Raw genomic sequence first — 21,369 nt, 5'->3', positions numbered from 1 at the left:
TTGATTAAATTTTTTCTCCCTGTGCTTAAGCCCTATTGGGTCATTTTTGTTTTACTAATAACTTTTGAGAAAGACCTGGGGCCTCATGTATCAACGCTGCGTACGCACAAAAACTTTGCGTACGCCAGGTTTCACGCTCAGAATCGCTCACGTTTGGATTTACTAACAATGAACTGAACGTGGGAATGTGCGCAGGTTCACGGCAGCATTCTGGCAGGCGTACGCACATTTTTTGTGCGTGTCTGTTTTATTTCCATTGGCGACTCCTAGAGGCAGTTGTGTTAAATTCTTCTCTACAAAGTGTCTGATCCTTGCAATGGTGTCTGTATGAGACGGGTTCATATAGTAGGTAGACCGGAGAAAAGCGGTGTTATTTGCAAGTTTGTTCTCCGGAATTAACAACAAAAGAAAAAAATAGAGTCGGAGAGTTTAGCTGATGCGGTCAACACAGTTGGGTCTGAACATCGCACTGAGTGCATTAAAATAAAGAAATAGTGTGGTTTATATCTGTAAAATGTTGCGGGACGTTTAACAGTCTCAGTGGCGCTACTCGTAAGACGCATGTGATCATGAATTGATACATTCGAGCATAAACTCGGCTCGAATCCAGCGTCTGATGAACTCTTTCTTGTTTTTTCCCCCGCTACATATCAGATTTTGCCAACTATTTATCACGAGAAAGACAAGTAGGAATCATCAATAAGTTCATATCAATAAGCATCATATTTTATTTGCACATTTATTGAATGGAAATGTTTCTGATTCACGCATGCAAATTCATCTTCAGATAGTGTCTTTATAGCAATGTGCGTGCAGTAGATAGCTCAGATTACATTGGGAAAACAGGCGACTGCTGCAAATTGTGCTTTAATGTTTAGCTGGTCAAATGTATGGTATGGAAACCTTATATACCTACTGAACCCGTCTCATACAGCTGCCATTGCAAGGCTCAGACACTTTGTAGAGAGGAATTTAACAGAACTGCCTCTAGGAGTCGCCAATGGAAATAAAACAGACACGCACAAAAAATGTGCGTACGCCATGCATAAAGCTGCTGTGAAGCTGCACACATTCCCACGTTCAGTTCATTGTTAGTAAGTCCAAACGTGAGCGATTCTGGGCGTGAAACCTGGCGTACGCAAAGTTTTTGTGCGTACGCAGCGTTAAAACATGAGGCCCCTGCACTTGTGTCCGTTCTGTTCCCTGACAGGCTGCCTCTTAAGTTTTGTATTGCTTCCTACCTATAAAGCTTTAAATAATCTAGTTCCTGCTTATCTAACCACCATTCTGTCTCACTACAGTCCAACTCGCTGTTGATCTTAAAACTCTTTTTGGCTTCTGGTAGTACTTAGAATAGCAAAGTCGAGTAAAGGGGGTCGAGGCTTCTCAGTTATGGCTCCTAAACTCTGAAAAAGCCTTCCTGATAATGTCTGAGGCTCAGACACACTCTCGCAGTTCAAAACTAGATTAAAGATCTAGGTTTTAAGTAAAGTATACACTCAATGCATCACATGATGCATGAATGTGCTTCACGCATCTTGTTTATATGAACAGCGGCAATGCTAATTATTCTCTTTATTTTCTATTTGCATCTGGGGATACTCATCCCGAGGTCCCCAGAGACCATGCAGTGCCTCTGATGTGATCCAAGCTTAACAACGATAGGATCCCAAGGTTTCCATAATCCTGGACCAGGCTGTATTCTGAGCAGCTGCTGTGGTGGTCTTGGAGGAGTGGAGAGCATGTGACTGATTCCTGTGATGCTCCAGGGACAGACGAGTCCAGCGTCCAGTTGCAGACATCCAGCATTCTCCAGCCTTCCGCACCTATATTGCAGCTTTGCACAAGATGTTAGGACATAGGAAAAATGGTCGTGCCCAACTTAGCCCGGTTTCTCTTAAGGTTTTTTAATTCTTCTGTTTGCCAATTGGTGAAGCTTTTTCCTTGCTGCTGTTGCCACTGGCTTGCATGGTTCAGGACATGTAGAGCTGCGCATTGATGGATTTGCTCCTTTGTGTTTAGACTCTCAGTATTAGATATTAAACCACACTGAACTGAGCTAAACTGAACTAAAATTCTGAAAACTGGACTGGACTGACACTGTTTTATTTTTCTATAATATTCTATGTGAAGCTGCTTTGACACAATCTACATTGAAAAGCGCTATAGAAATAAAGGTGAATTGAATTAAATTGAATTGAAATGGCCAGAATTTCTTTAAAACCAGGCTGGTTGAACAGCTAAACCAGCCAACTAGCCTAGGCTGATTAAGGCATTTATTTTCAGCAGGGATGCGTTTAAAGCACTCAAATCAAAATAAATCAATAAATCAAGCGAGCGCTTGCGTTGTTCTGGCGTAAAGCCGCCTGAGGCCGCTGTCGAGCGACTATCTGTCTGACTGACTAAGCGAATGACTGAAGGATTGACTGGGCGGCCGGCCAATCGGACGAGCTAACCGGACAAACTGATCGCAGCGTGAAAGCCCTCGTCACGGAGGTGAGCCGTCAGCCTGTGAGCGTGAAGAGGAGCGGCGTCATACCACCCTGTAGCGTTTGCTTGAAAAAATAAAATGCAGCCATGCGTATCTCCGGCCATGTAAATCACAGTCTCCACAAACATCTGCAGGGCTACGCTTTCAGAATGAGCTTGGGTTGTCATTTATATTATTTTCCATTTGATTTAGCATAACGTTAACGTTAGTTCATGCCCAAATCTAATTGGTCAACAGTGAATGTTTACCAGTCACTTATTAAAAAAATTAACTGTTAATAAATGCTTTATTAACTTAACTTTGTGCAGTTTTGTGACCTAATCCTAAGTGAGAACTATTTATGCTTTGCAAATCTTTTATAATTGACAATTAAAGGCTCAGCTATATTGTAAACATTTATTCATTCATTTTCGTTTTAGCTTAGTCCCTTCAATAATCTGGGGTCGCCATAGAGAACTTAAAACCACCAACTTATCCAGCATTTTTTACACAGCGGATGCCCTTGCAGTCGCAACACATCACTGGGAAACATCCACACACACTGATTCCAATATGGTCAATTTTAGCATACCCAATTCACCTGTGCTGCATGTCTTTGGGGGAAAACTGAGGACCTAGAGGAAATCCACCTGAACACAGGGAGAACATGCAAACTCCACACAGAAATGCCAACTTACCCAGCCGAGGCTCGAACTAGCTTGGTTTGCCGCCCTCACTGTTATGCCGCCCTAGGCGGCCGATTAGGTCGCCTCTATAGATGCGCTGGCCCTGTATATAGTATTAACAAGTGCCTGTCCAATAATGTACACTACTTGAGAGTTCTGGTAACTTAAAACAAATCTATATAGTATACATGATCATTTACTTCAAATGCTTTTCCTAGTTTAGGCTACTGTGCATGACCAAATTATTTTAAGTTAAACACACTTAGCGAGTATTCCTAACTACTCATTCATGCAAGCTGTACTAAGGTGATGTTTTCTTAATTCAATTTGCAATTACCGAGTTTAGTTTATTTCAAAAGCAATCGATTTTACTTGCAAAAACCATGCAAATTGATTGCCTTAAAAAACAAGTTAGTATTACTCCAGAACTTTAGTGCTATCAAGCCTTAATTGCAAATAATTGAGAATACTAGAAGGTATCCACCTCAGTGCTTTTAAGGTCTGTTTTCTTTTAAAATCAATGATCTTTACTTCCTAATTGATAAACAATATAAAGTGTGTCTCAGAATGTACAAGAAGCACTGCATTAAATGTACAAGAAGCAGTGCAATATATATATATATGTATGTATGTATGTATGTTTTTTTTTACCCTCACAATGTCATTAAAATATGGATATTTCTTTTACCCTAGCATTTTCAATGGAGTTTCTCTGCTTGCCTGCTGATCCTGGAGGTGTGTGCATGTAAATGGTTTTTCATCTTATTTTATACTTGAACATCTAAATGAATGCTTAGTCTATTTAACTGATTATGTTTTAATTACATTACAACATTAATGCTGTATAAGAAATCATATAAAATAAATAAAGTCACATTATTCGTTCACCAGAAGTTTATCGGAAGGAGAAAAACAAGAAAGGAAAATTGCAAACACTTTAAATAACTGCATACTACAAATAATTTATTAAGCATTAGCATTATTTATTATTTGTTAAGCAGTGACTCTTCATTAACAGACCTTATAAAGCAGTTTATAAACACAGCAACAAATGCTGTATTCTTGACTTATAAGCACATATACAGTATGCTGTGCTTAAAGGGCCATGAAACCCCCTGTTTCAGCAGGGTGTTTTTACACCTCTAGTTTGGAAAAAGTCAGGAAAGTGGGTGTGTCTAGCTCTGTTTAGGTGGGAGTGTCGGGGGAGGTAAAGATTTGGATAAAAATGGGATTTTCCATATGTGCACACACTGATTTTCACTGAGGCAAAACAAACACACAGACGCAGAGGAGAAAGACAGTGACTGCATTTAATGACAGTGGAATGTTTGATACACACTTCATATAAGAGAAAAAAACCTCGGCATTTCTCTGTAACTCTTATGCAATCAGTAGGTCTGAAAGCTGTGTGTGTGTAGACTATCCTGTTACAAAATGCAGCAAAAAAAATAAATAGAAATAGTTTGATTGCAGTGCTTACATGTTTACACTTGGACAGCAGCATTTACAGCAGATCTTTCGTGGCCCTATCATACACCCGGCGCAATGTGGCGCAAGGCGCGACACAATTGTTATTTGCTAGTTTCAGTTCGACGCAAGAATCATTTTGACATTTTGTGCCCTCCTCATATGTGCGCCCATAGGCGTTCTGGTCTAAAAAAGCCGGCGTGTTTTGGCGTGTTGCTATTTTGAGAAACTATAATACTCTGTTCTTTAGACCAGAACAAAACCGGTCTTACACACTGCTTAATACACACAAGATGTAGAGCAATATGCAAATATCTTTACATATGAAAAATAATTTAAATATTAAGGATATATATAAGAAATGATAAGGATATATATATATATATATATATATATATATATATATATATATATATATATATATATATATATATATATATATATATATATATAGGATGTAAATATAAAGGATTAAAATATTACAAAACATATAATTTTCTAGCCTACATAAATTTAAAAACCACTGCCTTGAATCCTTCTTCATCTCGGGAGACCTTTTCAGTTTATTCAATTTGCTTTTTGTATAATGTTATTATTGTTAGCAGTACTATTTATTATATAAATATTTATATTTGTTTTTATTAAAAACAAGCTTAGATTTGTCCACCTGTGAGGTTTTAGACCATATGGGGCATAGCATGTGTATTAGGATATAACTCTGTATTTTGACCACACTTCGTTATTATTGTTCATTTATTCGTTTGCTGACAATTAGAGCAAAATTTAAAAAATAGTTTGCAAACAAATCTTTGCGCTTAACAAATGAAATTAATTATTTATAGGCTAATTGATGTCTGTGTACAAGGTTTCCCTATCCACGAGAGCAAAAGTGAATTATGAGATGCCTTATCTCTCATTCTCGCTCTGTAGATACTCTGTTTTAGGTGTTTTCTTTATAGTGAAATGCTCAGTTTTTCCACTTACACTTACTTTACGTCATGTAAATAGCAAATGCACTTATGGCGCGACGCAACTGGCTCTTAAAGGGAATGGGAGATGAGACTCTGATTGGTTTATTCTCAAAACACGCCTATAACTCATTAAGAAAATAAACTCAACCCTTTTAGACCATGCGCCACGGCGCAAAGTGATAATCCTCACACGAAAATACAACTTTGATCACTTTTGTATCTTAAAGCTAACATTAGGGTATAAACGGACTAGTGTCTTTAGGGCATTCGCCTGTGACGTCAGCACTACCCTGCTACAGAAAACTTTTTAAGCTTATTTTTAGAAATATGCTTCATGACAAAGAGGTAATCTCTCTGTTTATTAAATTATAATGCACGCTATATATTATAAACAAATTAATATGCAAAAAAGCATAAACCTATGTGCCTTTTGGATCGGTTTTACGTGGGAAATACATTACAGTTTTGCTTTATGGTTGTTGCAAAAGTTTTAAAACTGTATGTATAAATGTGCCCACATAGTATTATCATCAGACATATGTAAATAAGTGTATTGCACAGTGAATGCACACAGCCCACTTACCTTAACAGATTAAAGAAATGAAGCATGAGGGACATGTCTATCAAATGCCTGCAAGTTTCATAATGGATCGAGAACAACATTCAATAATATTTGTGTCATGAAGTACAGCGAAAAGCAACCCATACAGTCACATATGCTATACATTTTAACGAGGAGTGTAAATATTGCAGTTATGGCAGTTAAATGTGTTCAGATGAAAAAAAAAACGGCTGTAGTTTTATTTCAAACAGTTAATGAGATTCATTATATAGACTTAAAAATGATATCCAATAGACTGAGACAGATATTGCTAAAAGGTGGACAGGGTGGAAATGTTTAGCTTGACAACATTCAGTTTCAAATACAATATGAGGAAATAGGAAACATGAGTGATACTTAATGTGTTCACATCAGATGTTTTAACCTCCTCTGAAGAAAGGCAAAATGGGCATGAGGATGCCAATGAGTATATCAGAGGGTTTCTTAAAGGGGCATTTACCACATTATGTCAGGGTTGACAGCAAACTCAAGGACACATGCAAAATGATTAGTAATATTATAAAAACAAAAGTTATTAAATTTACCTATTTTATCAAATAACTTGTCAAAGAATATAAGAACGGTTTAAAAAATCTTTTTTTCATTTTATCTTATTTAGCTACTTTTTAGACTCACTGAAGTTGGCTGAGCAATGTGTGTAGAGGTTTAACCAATTATATTAAAACACCAGAATTTAGTTATTTCACAATATGTACATATAGGACTGACTCAATCTTGTGGGACATCAAATGCACTTTATAGTGATATTGACCCATTCACAGTGAATGGGTCTTTGCATCTAAAAAAAAAAAACTAAACAGTTTAAAACAGTTGACATGTCAACTTCTAAACAGTAAACAAAAGCCTGCAATGTTTGCCCCAAACTTCAAGCTTTTCTGATTGGCCCACTGCTCTAGAACTAACATGCATGTCAATCAAGTGCATGTTTACAATGGAGTAGATGATATTAAAGGTTGAAGATGACAGAATGACAAAAATAGAAGTGACATATTTTGTTTTAAAAAAACACCCAAACTTACAAATAATGGTGCTTCTGATAATGACCATAGGGGAATTTGTAATTCGCCATCTGAAGAGACCTTAGTTTTATATGTTATTATCTGCATTTGTAAAATTGTTATTGTATAGTGTTTCTGCTGTTTTGTACTGTATCTGTTTTTTATGTTGCCTCTTGGCCAGGTCATCCTTGTAAATGAGAACTGGTTCTTAATTGACTTACCTGGTTAAATAAAGGTTATAAGACCTCCAGTGACTTGAAGTCCTCTGTAAAAAATATCTAAACACATTCCCTGTAAAGCCTATGGGACAGAGTTTGCCGGTAACAGCGTTTGCCACATGTAATGGAGTAAAGTATATTAAATTTATGCTTAAATAGGGACAACGCCATCTACAGTGTGCGTGGGGTAATAGAGTTAATGAGGCATTGCTGTGGAAATGGTTATTTTCTTTATTAACCAGAAACTATTAACACACACTGTCTCCATTGAACAGTAAAAAGACAGCCCAGGCAAGACAGTCACACACATCTACACAATTTAAGTGGGAGAGGTTAATACTTCATTTAATCGTCAAGATGCTGTCAACCCTAAAAGTGGCAGCTAAATCGAAAATTTACACTGCATACACCATTGCAAAAGGGCTTGCATTCAATAGGATTATACTAATATTGCAACTCATGAAGAAAAAAAAAACGCATTGTGGCTAACATGATGTGTGCAAATAATAAGTTATATGCCAATATCATCTGTGCAATATCAGACAACATCCATAACAATGTAGTTAGATTATCATCAATCCAGTTGATCTCATTCATGTCCAGCAGTGCATGCAGGGATGGTGGGTGCATGCAGATTATGTGTTTTTATTTTTATTTATTTTATATGTATATATATATTTTAGTGTTGCTTTCAAATGCAATTAATCTGTTATAGTAAAATTTAAACTATCGTTGCTCTTAATTTTTGGTGGGCGCATCTTAAAATGAAATGCAACAAAATTGCTCAGTCTTGCTCATTATTACACAATTTCCTATTCTCATAGAATTTTACAAAATGTAGGCATAATTTCACATTTTTGTCTGGGACACAATAAACTTTGATCTGTTATTTTGTTTTTATATCAAATGCCCTATGCCATATATTCTACATTTTGTATAGCCTATATAACCTCTATAATTAAAATAGACAGTTACAGATCAGTGGTCTATACAAAGAGTAGAAAAAACTTATATCAATTTAGGTATATATATATATAGACCCATTGCCTTAACATCAATTGGGATGAAAATTTACAAAAATTTTGTTAGGTCTGAAGAAAAACCGAGTACACACTGTTTTATGTCCATTTGTTGTTGTTATGTGAGCTTTTTTGAGTGGCACTGTTGTGAGATGAAGACTCTTGACTGCAAACCAAATCTACCTTCGAGTATAAATAAAGTAATCTTAACTGACCTATGAAATAGAGCTTTTATTATGATGTTTTTATAATTTTATTTAGCTTCCACGTCAAACAAAAATCTCCAGGTTTGTTAAATACAATCAGAGAATGAGAGAAGAGCAAATTTTTCTCTTTCTTTTTTTTCCAACAAGTGCTCACGGTTTCCGGGGAGGTGTACTTTGACTCATTGGATCCAGGCATTGAATATTTGTCTGTACTCCAACAAGTATACCCCCCCCCCCCCCACTTGCAAACAAACAAACAAAAAAGACACCTATTAAATTATGTACGACTTTAGTTAATTTTAGTGCTTACTGGATCATTGGATCCATCAATATCATATTCAACAATTTGCTCTCCACAATGGCATGAGCATGAAAATCTCAGTGATGCAGACCAGCCTGTGTTTTAAATAACAAAAGTGCACTGAGCAATATGGGATGGAATATAGGAACAAAACTTCACCTGCTGTGGGTGTTTAGAGAAGGTGCAACATTCTTTGCTCAGTAAATGAACCACTTCAGTACGTTTTTCCTTCTACCTCCTTACCATGAAAATTCCACAACCTGTGTAAATACAACACAACTGTAAAGGCATCACGTGTGCAACTGACACAAAACAGAGAATGGTCTCAGCCTCACTCATTCAGTTTGGTCTGGGGCACATAAGGATAATGTTTATCCAATGCAACAGAGAATCACTACAGCAATGTGCACATTGAATTGCTCTTTAGACACATGTGCTGCTGTCTTGTGGTGCATGCAAATGTTTTTTTTTTTTTTTATCCAAATGTCATTTATCAAAATATCTAATATAGCCTATAAACTAATTTTTATATAAATTAATTATAAGCAAAACGATTGTAAATAAACTGATACAAGACAACTGTCATTACTTTTCAACATAGCCTACCTTCCGAAACGTATCTGAGAAGAGAAATGGCAAATCTGGGATCCTGCAAAAGGAAATATTTGCTCTTAATTCGTTATCTTTAGATTAGAATCTTCTGAAATGATTATAAATGTGAAAATACACGTATTTTTTTTACTAACTTTATACCCCCTTGTGGGGTTGCGGTAACCCTTCTAAAATCCCCAAGAATTCACACTCCAGCCGTAACACAATCGAATAAAAGTCTTACTTAATTAAACCAACATAACACTAACATAGAAGCTGGAGTCTGCTTCGCTTGCGTCATCCCATTCGAGCGATGACGTACAACATGTATTTAAAAAAACTGAATAAAATTCCCTCGGCGTTGACATTCTGTCCGCCTGCTAGAATGAAACAGATCCGCGTGTCCACGTGTTTTGTAAATTTACATATTATTTAAATATGTAGGCTTGTCTCTCCTATCAGCAGAAGCTCGCTTTCAACGCAAACTCTATTTGCCAGATTCAGATCTGGACGCACAAATCGGAAAGCCCAGCGTTGTTGTACCGCCCTCACAGACACGTTGCCTTGGGAGAAGTAACACGGGGCCACACAACTGCAGGGCTACATCACTAAAACCACGTACACCTCATCAGATTCTCGATCAAGTTGCCTGTGGATATTCTTATTGAAAACAAAGGATAGAGTGACTATTCGTCCTCTCTGGCTTGAGGTAGGATCAACACTCTATATTAACTCTCTAAATGTATTTGTTTATTAGAAAATGGCGCTGCTTGATTGAGGCATCCGCCTTTTGTATAAGGAAGAAAATTGTGCATTATATTATTTGTTTTATGATTTAATGTTAAACTGAGTTCATATTTACTAATCTATTTAATGTATTAATGTATCCAATTCGATTGGTGAATTTGTCAAGCAGGTATTTAGAAATACCTAGTCCGTGACTGCAATCGTCTCCGTTTCGTACTTGTAACTTATTCACTTATTCACTAGAATATTGAACAAATTCTGTAATACGTTGAATAGGCCCAAACCACGATGATTTCGTCATGGAAGAGTGCATTGAAGTAGTCATTGTCAGGGCCCCACCCTTATTATCAGACAGGTAAATTTATTCTCCAGTCGCTTTATTGGTACACATGTTGCTCATAGCAACCGATATTTATTTACGGGGCGTACTCGAAACACGTCGTCTTGTTGTTCCACAAAAAAACGTTAAACTTTATAGTCACGTTCATTATTTGCTCTCTACGTTAACAATAGTAAGCAAACGTAAATGGTGAGAAAATAAACATTTCAATGTTTTGTAGTTTTTTTCTGTTTCTTCAAACTAATAAAGATTTTCTCAATACTTTATCTAACTAGTTTTTTATACAAACTTGATCTGATGTAACGTTGTGCACTTTATAGATATGATATATAGTTCGTTTGCTAGCGGTAGTCGTGCTATCTTGCTAGAACATTTTTTTGGTGAAAACAGAAAAAGACTGGTCAGCAATTAAACCCATTTAGAAAAGCTGATCTTTGTTACCGTTCTAAAGCCAATTAGTCCCGTGCTTGAGGTAAAGTTAAAGCTATTACATAATGCGCTTTATTGGCAGGGAAGAACTCTTGTTCAGCAGTCCATTTGTTTACAGCCATACCGACCAGGAATGGACAAATAAACAGGTCCGTACCCTTGGTGGTTTGGTTCAAAAGACCCAACCCCCTACTGACAAAGGTCCAGTATTTGTTACATGTATATACATTAGCTTATTTGTACATATGTTTACATTAGCTTATTTGTCCTATTTTGACTGTTGTGCCATCATAAATTATCAAAATATCCCATCGAAAAAGGCTTTAAGACCAAGTGGAATCTGATGCAAGTAAAGTTGAATATTATTGTGGTATTGTTAAATAAAACATTTTACAAGTCACTTTTATTCTAAATCTTGTACCTTATTTTAAGCACCAAAGGTGGCCCATATCATAATACTTACTAGGCTGTTGTTGTTTTCAAAGGTACTTTTTTAAAGGAGAGGCTAGAAAAAGTCACAAAGCTCTTCATTATTATTATTATTATTATTATTATTATTATTTAAAAACTGCATTCTACAGTTTTTAATTCACACCCCTGATATAGTGAATTTGTGTTTTAAAAGTTAGTAGCCTATTTTTTATTTTTCTTTATTCCAAATCTTTAGAAAATGTTTTGGTACATCCAAGTGTGACCATTCGAAAAGCTAATCCAGCAATAAAATGTCACTAAAACACAGTATTTAAACATTATAATTAAATAGAAAATGAGTCTAATAGCTGCAAAAGTTATAAAATAATATAATATTTCTGTTGGCAATCTGTTGATCATTTGATGAAATGTTATGTGTAGTATTAGGTCTAATTAAAAACTAGATTTTAGTATCAAGTAATACTTTACATAATTTATATAACTTTGACAAATATTTTTTTTTTATTCAGTTTATGGAGTATTCATTTTCTAAGATGCATAATGCTCACCTCTTCAGGAGCACAGAGCATTTGTTTGTGTGTAACAAATGCATTTTTTAACATACTCTTGTTAAAAATAATTTTGTACAAATTCATTTTGTATGTGTTCCTCGGGGTATGTTTATTATGAGTTTTAAATAACTGATGAAGTAATGCAAGCAGAAAAAAATATCTGCAGAAGCAATGGCAATATCAAAAAGAACTTCGTTCTAAGGCCTGTGTTCTGTGACCACCATGCCTGCAACATGCAAGTCTGTAGCAAGTCACACTGAATAAACAAGTGGGACTCTGTATGTGGGTTTTGTCACCTGCTTTAACACAAAAAATGTATGTGTACCTACATTTACAAGTGTTGTTTTTAGTTAGATGCAGTCAAAATAAACAATTTGCATTTGCAATGAAGAGTAAAATTTATGCTAAACAGACTGTAAAGTGTTTAAGCTTAATCTTTTTTATTTGTAAATAAATAAATGCTGCCTTCTTACATTCCTGCCACTGCATACAATAGAGTGTGAATATCAAATTACAATTAAACAGTTTTACACAAGCACAATCTTTATTGTGTAATGTTGTTTTGTTTATTATCAACATTTCTATAAATAAATTAAGCCAAAACTATATATTGAAATTACAAAGATTTTTTTTTTTTTATAGGTCAGTGATGGTCTGTGCTGGTTAGACCTTGCATCATAAGATGTCAGCTTCAGATTCGGACTATTCCATTGACTGGCTGGCTAGTGATGATGAGGACCATGATAGCGAATTAGAATCAGATTGTACCACAACACAGGGACAAACTACCATACCAAAATTCCCCTCCCCAGGGGTTATCCAGCTGCCCCAGACTTACCAGACACTCTTAACAAGGAATGGAGATACAGGTGAGGTGATGGACAATGAAAGCTTGAGCTATCAGGAAAGTTTTTCTTCCAGCTGTGATAGTTCTTACTACATCAAGGATGGTGGCTATTTTCACCTGGGACAAGAGAAACAAACAAATTACAGATGGTGCCCTGAGAGCTCTATAGACAAAAATAGACAGGCACAGAAGAGAACACGGAGTTACATGGTGCTGGAGCAAAGGGAGAGGCTGCTTACACCTGAACAAATGGAGAAAGACAGACTGTTTGCATGCAAGGTGAGACGTGCCACTTTTTTGGCTAACCAACATGCCAGGAAAGAGACGTGGTGTTCTGAAAGTCCCCTTATCTTCTATATAATCTATCTCACCGAGCAGAGTAAATTAAAAAAAAAAATCTAGAAACAGAAACACTTCCAGGAAGACCCCTCCTCTGTGTTCTTTCTAGGTGAAAAGTGAGTCACACAAAGCCATTTAGATTAGAGAAGATTTGTGTTTTCCCCTGCCCTGTAGAGCTGCAATAATTCTTTTTTTTTTACACAAATGTGTGACAGAGAAGATTATTTGTTTTGTTTTGCATTAGTGTTTTTGTTTTGAAGAAATTATGAACCAATCAAAGGAATGTCTTAACTTGATAATGTTGATTTTGTTTGTTAATGGATAATGGCAAAGTGTACTGTCAACATCCTGAAATGAAAAAAATGGAAATTGAGAAATACAAATTCTGTAAAGCTAAAATAACAAGTAATGGCGCAAAAGGAGATGGAATACCAATTGATTCTCTTTGTTTTGCAGTGCTTGGAGCTACAGTGTTACATTCACCCTCTGTCCTCAATCCTTAATGGTCTCCGATCAGGCAGATACAGAGAACGTGAGTAATCTTTATATTTGTTCCTATTAGTCTTATATTTTACTGAATCTGACTTTATTCAAAAAATTGCCTAGAAAGATGGTATGAAATCCACATAATATTTTGGTTAATTGACTGTCATTTGTCATAGCATTTTTATTTATATGTATTATTAGTTGCATTGTGACTATGAGATATGCAGAAAAGTTGCTTGATCTTAAAATGACTGTAAAGCACCACAAGATGTTATTAGCAGTATTGAGTACAAAACAGGTTTTTGGGTAAAACTCTACAAAAAAAAAAAAAAGACGTGTAGAGCTGCTCACAAGTGCTTGGACTGGTAATGCTGTCAATACAAGGACACTGGTTGACACCAGACTTCCTGGCCACAGAGACAGCAAGTCTATCTTCCCACATGCTTCACAAGAACCCATCTGCCTTGCACACATGGCACAGCCTGTCCGTTGCTTGTGAAATAAAAAGCTTTAAGCATTATCTTTTACTTTCACAGGCCTCAGCACTTTTCAAGAGAGTGTGGCCATGGACCGCATCCAGAGGATAATGGGGGTCCTGCAAAATCCTTGCATGGGGTAAGTTCTTAACTGTTTCTCTTAACCTCACTCATGGACCGCCTGAGGCCCCGTTTACACTAGTGCAGTTTAGTTTTAAAATGGCATTTTAGAATGAAAATGATCCGCGTCCACACTTGCATTTTACCTAGCGTTTCTGAACGGCTCTTCGTCCACACCAAAATGCTGAAAACGCACATCACGTGACCACACACACTCTCGGGCAAGCGCTGCAGCCCATCTACCCAGATGAGAGCTGTGCTGGTCTGACTGCTCATCAAGCATCTTCCGCTGGATGTAATCTCACTATATTTATTAAACGTGACATTTTATTCATTTTGTTGTCTTTATCTAACGACATATTCCCTGACTTTGGTCATTGGAATCTATTACTTGTTCTCAGGTAACGTGTTTTGGCTAAGCGCAAAGATAAGTTAATGATTAATGTAACCACGTAGCCTACATTTTGTATATTGACTGATCGCATGCCTTTATTTCCTATAATGTATAAACTTATTGTATGTTATACTTTTATAATGGCCATTATCAATTATTAAAATATATTCAGCAGAAGAGAGGGTGTTTCGTATTTTCACTGAAATTGAAAGGAGGCAGTAGTTATAGACCAATTATCAACCTACTTCACACATGACGTCACACGGGTCCCCGGTTGCAAAAATCAGACAGGCTACAATGGGAAAGATGTTGTGTTTTGTGGTAGCATGCTGAATTCGAGTCCAAAAATAAAAAACTTAACTTTTACCATACACCACACACTGCTTTAATACCGACTGCAGATGTCTTTGGCTAAATGGGAGCTGAATGAAGTGAGGAGCTAATTAGAAATGCTGGACTCTGCAGTTCTCATGTCATATCAGGTCAGTTCACGCTATGCTAAATCATACTCATTACTCGTTTTTGATTGCAGAAATGATTTCAGCAAAAACAGTTACATATGGTTAATTAAACTGCTGACACTGAATGCTAAGAATGAAACGTGAAAGTAACGTTTATTAAGGTAAACTTAATTTTATATTCACACATTCATTCAGTGACAACTTGTACTTTGATAGTCATTAGCTGTTACTAATATGATTTCGCTATTTAGAGTTTGCAAATAGTATTTTTATGAAATTAAATTATTAAGGAGAAAGTCTGAATGTGCGAATATAAAACCAACTTTATCTTTATGTGTAGGTTCACATACCCTGCCGTACAGGTGAAGTTCACTGTCAGAATGAAGTCGTTTTGCGTGTTTGTGATTAATTACCCAGGCCTTGTATAACGTTAGCTCCGTCTTGTTTCCTTGTCTTTGGCTTGGCGGAATCTCTGTGTTTAGCTTTTGAATCTGGTCATCATGGAGCAATATATATTGCACATGACCTCAAAGAACAACATTGTTGGCATCCAAAGACTTGTAGACCTTTAACTTCTCTCTTGTAAAATCACTCGGAGCTTCATTGAGATTGTATATTTCGGGCTGGATGCTTGGTCATTTCGTCTTATCCAATATTTATTGGGAGGGTGCTATCGCAATCGGAGCTGTCAGAAGAATGCCGCTCACTTTAACATTAATTTTGCTTAATCACTGTGCTTGTCACTGGGTGACGAGCTGTTATAATATGCTGTAAGCATTATGTAAAAAATATATAGCGGTTCTATAGGCTCCGTTTTGTTATAAATATCCACACAGTAAAGATGACGCTCATATATGCAGCACGACGCCACAACATTTCTGCTGTCTGTTAAGTTGCTAATATTAAAATGAAAATAGACAGTTCCTTAAATCATGTTTTAATTTTATTGTTGAGAAAGTGAAACAATGTAGCCAAGGTGATGTGAATGAAGTTATAAAGTACACTGTTCCCTTTGAAGATTTACCCGTGTCCTCGGTAGTCTGTTATCCCTATCAAACTGAGGAGGGGGAGACTGCAGCCTTGTTCAAACTTGCGAAGTCTAAATTTACAAGGAGAGGATGCAGGACTGAACTGTGTGTGTAGGCTACTTAATATTGAGGAAAAGCCCCAATCAGATAGGTGAATGTCGGCAGCCCCGCCTCCGTTTTCAGATGTCTCTGTTTTTACTCATCCACACTGAGACGGAGCACCAGCGTTTTAGAATGAAAACGGCCTCTTTAGCGTTTCCAAAACGCTCTGCTTTCGGCGCTCGAAAACTCGGGCGTAGTGTGGACGGATGGCGTAAACGTAGCAAAACTTATGCGTTTTCAAACTAAAATGCATTAGAGTAAACGGGGCTTGAGAGTGAGAGTGCTTTAGTCCACAAATCACTCCACTGTAATTTGATCAGATGGATGTTGTTATTTTGCAAAAATGTGTTCCACTATCTACTACTTTCATCCTTGTGGAGGAATTTTGTTTCTGCGCCTTAGCATTTGTGCACAGAACTGACAAGTCAGCATTAAATTCACACATGTCATTTGCAAATTAATTTTATGCTGTCTAATCTGCTTTGTCTGAGGAAGTTTTGTGATGTCATGTTTAGGAGTCAGTGCTTCTAATGACCTCATAATGAGTCAGACTGGTGCATTGTTTACTTTCTTATAATAGCACCTTGCATACAGACCAAATCTGCTTAAGCCAATGCCCAAGTCTAATATTCACTTGTAAGTGCAAAGTCTTGATTATCCAGACTGTTGGTGTACTTTGGGATACATCCAAGTGTGTTAGCAGTGGTGGAAAGAGTAGTGAAAAATCATACTCAAGTAAAAGTACCATTAGTTGCCTAAAAATGTCGTGTAAATAGAGTAAAAGTATCTGTTGTAAATATTACTCAACGTATGAGTAAAAAGTAGCCCTTTTTTTAAAAGTATAATGCTGTGAAAAGCTGATGTGTGTACATGTAATTTGTACATGTGTGTTTGCAAATGTAACATTCTGTAGTGCATTGAGGTTTTAGCCCTTTTTTACACAGTGATACTGGTAAATATATGGAAAATATCTGGAACGACTTAACTGGTAAATTTAAAAAAGCGCTGTTCACAGAGGCGAGGACGTTATGGAATTTTTCCAGAAAAGAGCATTCACACATCCATTCCAAAATACAGGTAAATTCTGACATCATTAACCAGAAATGAGCTCTAAATGGCTACGCTTGTATTTTGTAAACATTTGATTACATCACAAATTCTGTGGATGGATCAGTATTGTGAACAACTTCAATGAAAATATATAGAGAAACACTTTCGCATGTCGAGATGTTAATGATATGTGTGTGTGCTGGCGCTCACAGGCTGTTTCATGGGCACATGCAAAGCTTGAAGGTAAACAAACAACGGCTTATCATAAGCATCCTATTGATAATTAATTACACGGTTGGCGATAAGATGAACATATAAACGTTATCTGCCTAATTTCTAGCAGCTGAATGTGTCTGGAAAAATATTCAAAGGCTTTTATTCTCATAAACCGCGCGGACATGAATGCGTCTGACTGTTCTGATTGGCTAAATCATTGTTTAAAGACGTCTCACATCAGCACGTTCTAGACGTTCATGCGCTCTTTCCGGCAATCTTCCTTTTGCGTTCACACAGTGCAGCATTCCAGCAAATTACCGGTAATGTTACAACTTCTTTTTCCAGAAAATATATTTAAAAAATATATATTTTAAAATAGTATTTAACAGTATTTTCAAAAAGGGCCAGTTCACACATACACACCTTTCCGGAAAATTGCCGGTAATTTTCCAGAAAGGTGTGTGTGAAAGGGGCTATTGCCCAGTAGGCACACAATGTCATAAGACGTTAATATTAGGTTAGATTCAGGTTGTGGCGTTAGGTGATCAAAATTCAATGTCTATCCAGCGTCTAAGAACAATGTTATTTTGATTTCTAGTAATGATGTCAAGTGACTGATATTTGGTTGTGTTAGACCAAAAATACAATGTTGAGCCAACATCATTTTGACTTCAAATTTATTCATCAGGTATGGCAACCAAAATCCAACATCTGATAGACATCATTGTGGCAACGTCCACACAACGTTAAGCTGTAACATCATTAGATGTTGATATTTGGTTGGTTTTAGTACATTAGACATTGATGATGGCCTGACATTGAGTTCTGACGTCAACCCGATTTTAATGTCTAAAAAAATGCAATGTCCCCATGATGTTAAGATACAATGTCAATTTGATGTCATGGTGACGTTTTGTGACTGCTGGCTGTTTAAGGCCATTTCGGTCATCATACAGTAAACATCCGTCTTCTCATCAGTGCCATGCATCTAATGTCTCTAGGTCAATGCTACGAAAGATCTTCTTGGATATTTTAGTGCTTCCAAACAGTTTGCTTCAATTATAAACGGCCATGTCTTCAGGTAGTCATTATGATGCGATTTACCTTCTATGTGCGATTTGATTGGACCGGAATCACAGGACTGATTTTTCTAATCCCCATAGACAAGAAAAAATAAAGTAGTGATGCAGATTAAAGGAAAGTAGTGGAGTAAAATACAGATACAGCAATGAAAATGTACTCAAGGGAAAGTAAAAGTACACGTTTTTAAAACTGCTTTGTAAATTACAATTTCTAAGAAAAACTACTCAAATTACAGTAATCTGAGTATTTGTAATTAGTTACTTTACACCACAGGTGTAGTAGTTCTTTTTAATCCACATTTTCTTGGGGTGCTTTCACACCTAGACTTTTGTTTTGGAACATGTCTCGTAAGCATGTCCAGTAAGCGCAGTTCATTTGGCAAATGTGAATCCAGCAATCGCGCTAGGATCCGCGCCAAATCATCACTCCGAGATTGCTTGAATGAGGTGGTCTCGGCTCAATTAAAATGCACTCTGGAGCTCATAGATTGTAGTGAGAAAGCGATACGATCCGAGCCCAGTTATATCACAGTGTTTTATGGATATGTAATGGGCATACGGGTATATGAAGAGAGAATAATGATTAGGGCGGGAGATCATTCCAGACATACTGTCTACCGGAAAGTCTCCCGCAAATGCACAGAGAAATGAGTGATAATCACCCAGAAAACGCACGTCTTCTCCCGGTCCTCAAATACGTCACACACCGTTCTCACCCCTCCCCACCGCATCCCTCCTCGCTCTTCAGACACGTCGCGCGCACCTTGTCAAACACCACCAAACCACCACCTGACAGCTGAGCGGGACTCTGCAAAAAAACTGAAACTCTGACCAATGTGAGGAGAGTTTACTCACACATGACTTGTTTAAGCTCTTTTGGTCCATTTAGAAATTTTGCCGTGTGAAAACGAACTGCACCAAGAGCAAAGAGCAACAATGTAACAACAGTAATCTTTGTTTCGGAACAACTGAATCAGTTCACAGGTGTAAAAGCACTATTAGTCAACATTTTTACGTTACAATATCTCCCCCTCCCCCATATGGTTTAAATCTGTGCTTCATGGCATAAAACATGCCTGAAGTGGATATTCAGTTCCTTGAAAAATAGAGAAAGTTTTTGGTGGGGTCCTTAAATTTAGGGTTTCTGACTAAAGCTCTTAGTCAAGCCATTACTAAGTTTACTTGCCATTACCTGTTCATTTTTCATTAATTTCACCATTCTAGCTAGAAAGTTCCTTAATTCTAAAGCACATCAGAAATAAAGAAATGTCAGTAATCCCTTTTATGGCAGTTTACACTTATATTTAGAATACAGAGAAGGGTGCTGTAGCAGATACTATGGCCATGTGCTTTGCACTAATCCCCATTAACCATCTGTTGGGGGCTGGTGAGAGTCAATGGGCATGTGTGCATGTGTCTGCATCACTGCTCCTTAGTGCAACTATTTATTTTCTCTGTGACGTAAGCACCAGTGCCACGCTACAGGATTATGTCTATATTTAGAAGTAAGGAAAAAGGTTGCACTCGATGTTATGTATGTGAAAAAATGTGTGAATCAACACCAGAACTGTACTAATTTTGAAAACTGGATTTTGTGTCCAAATGCATGTTTTGTGTCCAAATGATTGTTTATTTATGGTTGTTTTCTTTGAATTTGCCTGACACAAAATTAGGTTACAAAACATTAGACTCTAATTTTTAGTCATGTCAGACTCATCTTAACCAACATGCTTAAAAAATTGTGTTTCCTGTGCCATACAGAGAGAGATATGTCAGTATCATTCTGAAAATGGAGGAAATGTTGAAAAGTTGGTTCCCTAATATAAAACCTCAACAAAATGACCAAGCCAATACTGCAGTGCTGATGGAGGAGACAAAACCATCTAAGAAATCCAAGGTAAATCTCTCTAAGAGCTGTTTTAAACATTTGTAATACTATAGTCTGATTGAAAAGTAACAATTAACGAACACATTATAATGTTATTACTGGACCAGAAAGGAACAAAAAAGGATTGACATCTATATTTAAATTTTGTAGAGGTATAATATACACATTTCATGTTTGCCTAGAACACTGAGAAAAAGATAACTGGTTTACAGGAAAGATAATTGTCACCATAAAGGAACTTAAAAAGTTTTATGTTTATTTATTTTTAAAGGGGTATATATATATATATATATATATATATATATATATATATATATATATATATATATATATATATATATATATATATATATATATATATATATATATATATATATATATATATATATATATATTTTTTTTTTTTTTTTTTTTTTTTTTTTTTTTACAAATGAAGCATGAGCTCACATTGCTTTGCATCTTATAAACGCAATCAACCCTTAAAAATATAGTATTGACCACCCCTTTAAAGTTAAATTTTTTTTATACCTTTTACAAAAGAGGGCTGTTTTGGAAAAGTGTCTGCTAAAATAATACATGTAAAGTCTCTTATAATAATAGTTTCTGATCAATGGAATTATGTAAGGTTATTTTTCTAACATGTGGCATAATACACACACAGTGTGTGTGTGTGTGTGTGTGTGTGTGTGTGTGTGTGTGTGTGTGTGTGTATACAAATCCTTTAGAATGATTGCCTCTGAAAGCAGAAATCTTTTCTTATTATTTCTCTTTCAATACATTTCAGTTGTCTCCAGCTACATCTCCCCTGCTCACTGAAATTGCAAACCCTGCA

The 21,369-nt window shown here is 36.4% G+C and overlaps 1 protein-coding gene and 1 long non-coding RNA gene across 3 annotated transcripts in view; one reads left to right on the top strand and one right to left on the bottom strand.

Moving 5' to 3' along the window:
• Window positions 1-8,094: 8,094 nt before the first annotated feature.
• On the bottom strand, window positions 8,095-9,955 carry LOC141380998 (uncharacterized). The gene is made up of 3 exons (XR_012400444.1): window positions 9,705-9,955; window positions 9,565-9,607; window positions 8,095-9,218 (listed from the first exon to the last, which is right to left on the bottom strand). It is a non-coding gene; the product is annotated as an uncharacterized lncRNA (long non-coding RNA).
• A 160-nt stretch (window positions 9,956-10,115) lies between these two features.
• ciartb (circadian associated repressor of transcription b) overlaps window positions 10,116-21,369 on the top strand; it is a 14,052-nt gene continuing 2,798 nt past the window's right edge. For both annotated transcript variants that reach the window (XR_012400443.1, XM_695543.11), the window contains exons 1-6: window positions 10,116-10,258; window positions 12,691-13,174; window positions 13,691-13,766; window positions 14,257-14,335; window positions 20,411-20,546; window positions 21,322-21,369. The exon at window positions 21,322-21,369 is cut by the window's right edge. Coding sequence is in view for 1 of the 2 variants with exons in the window: in XM_695543.11 (XP_700635.5) it covers window positions 12,731-13,174; window positions 13,691-13,766; window positions 14,257-14,335; window positions 20,411-20,546; window positions 21,322-21,369 (783 nt within the window). In the remaining variant the exon portion in view is untranslated. The remainder of the gene's footprint in view (window positions 10,259-12,690; window positions 13,175-13,690; window positions 13,767-14,256; window positions 14,336-20,410; window positions 20,547-21,321) is intronic.

Source organism: Danio rerio, chromosome 25, assembly GCF_049306965.1.
Source record: "Danio rerio strain Tuebingen ecotype United States chromosome 25, GRCz12tu, whole genome shotgun sequence".
Classification (NCBI taxonomy): Eukaryota; Metazoa; Chordata; class Actinopteri; order Cypriniformes; family Danionidae; genus Danio; species Danio rerio.
Note: the sequence above shows the minus strand (reverse complement) of the source record. Positions and strands in the feature narration are given on the sequence as shown.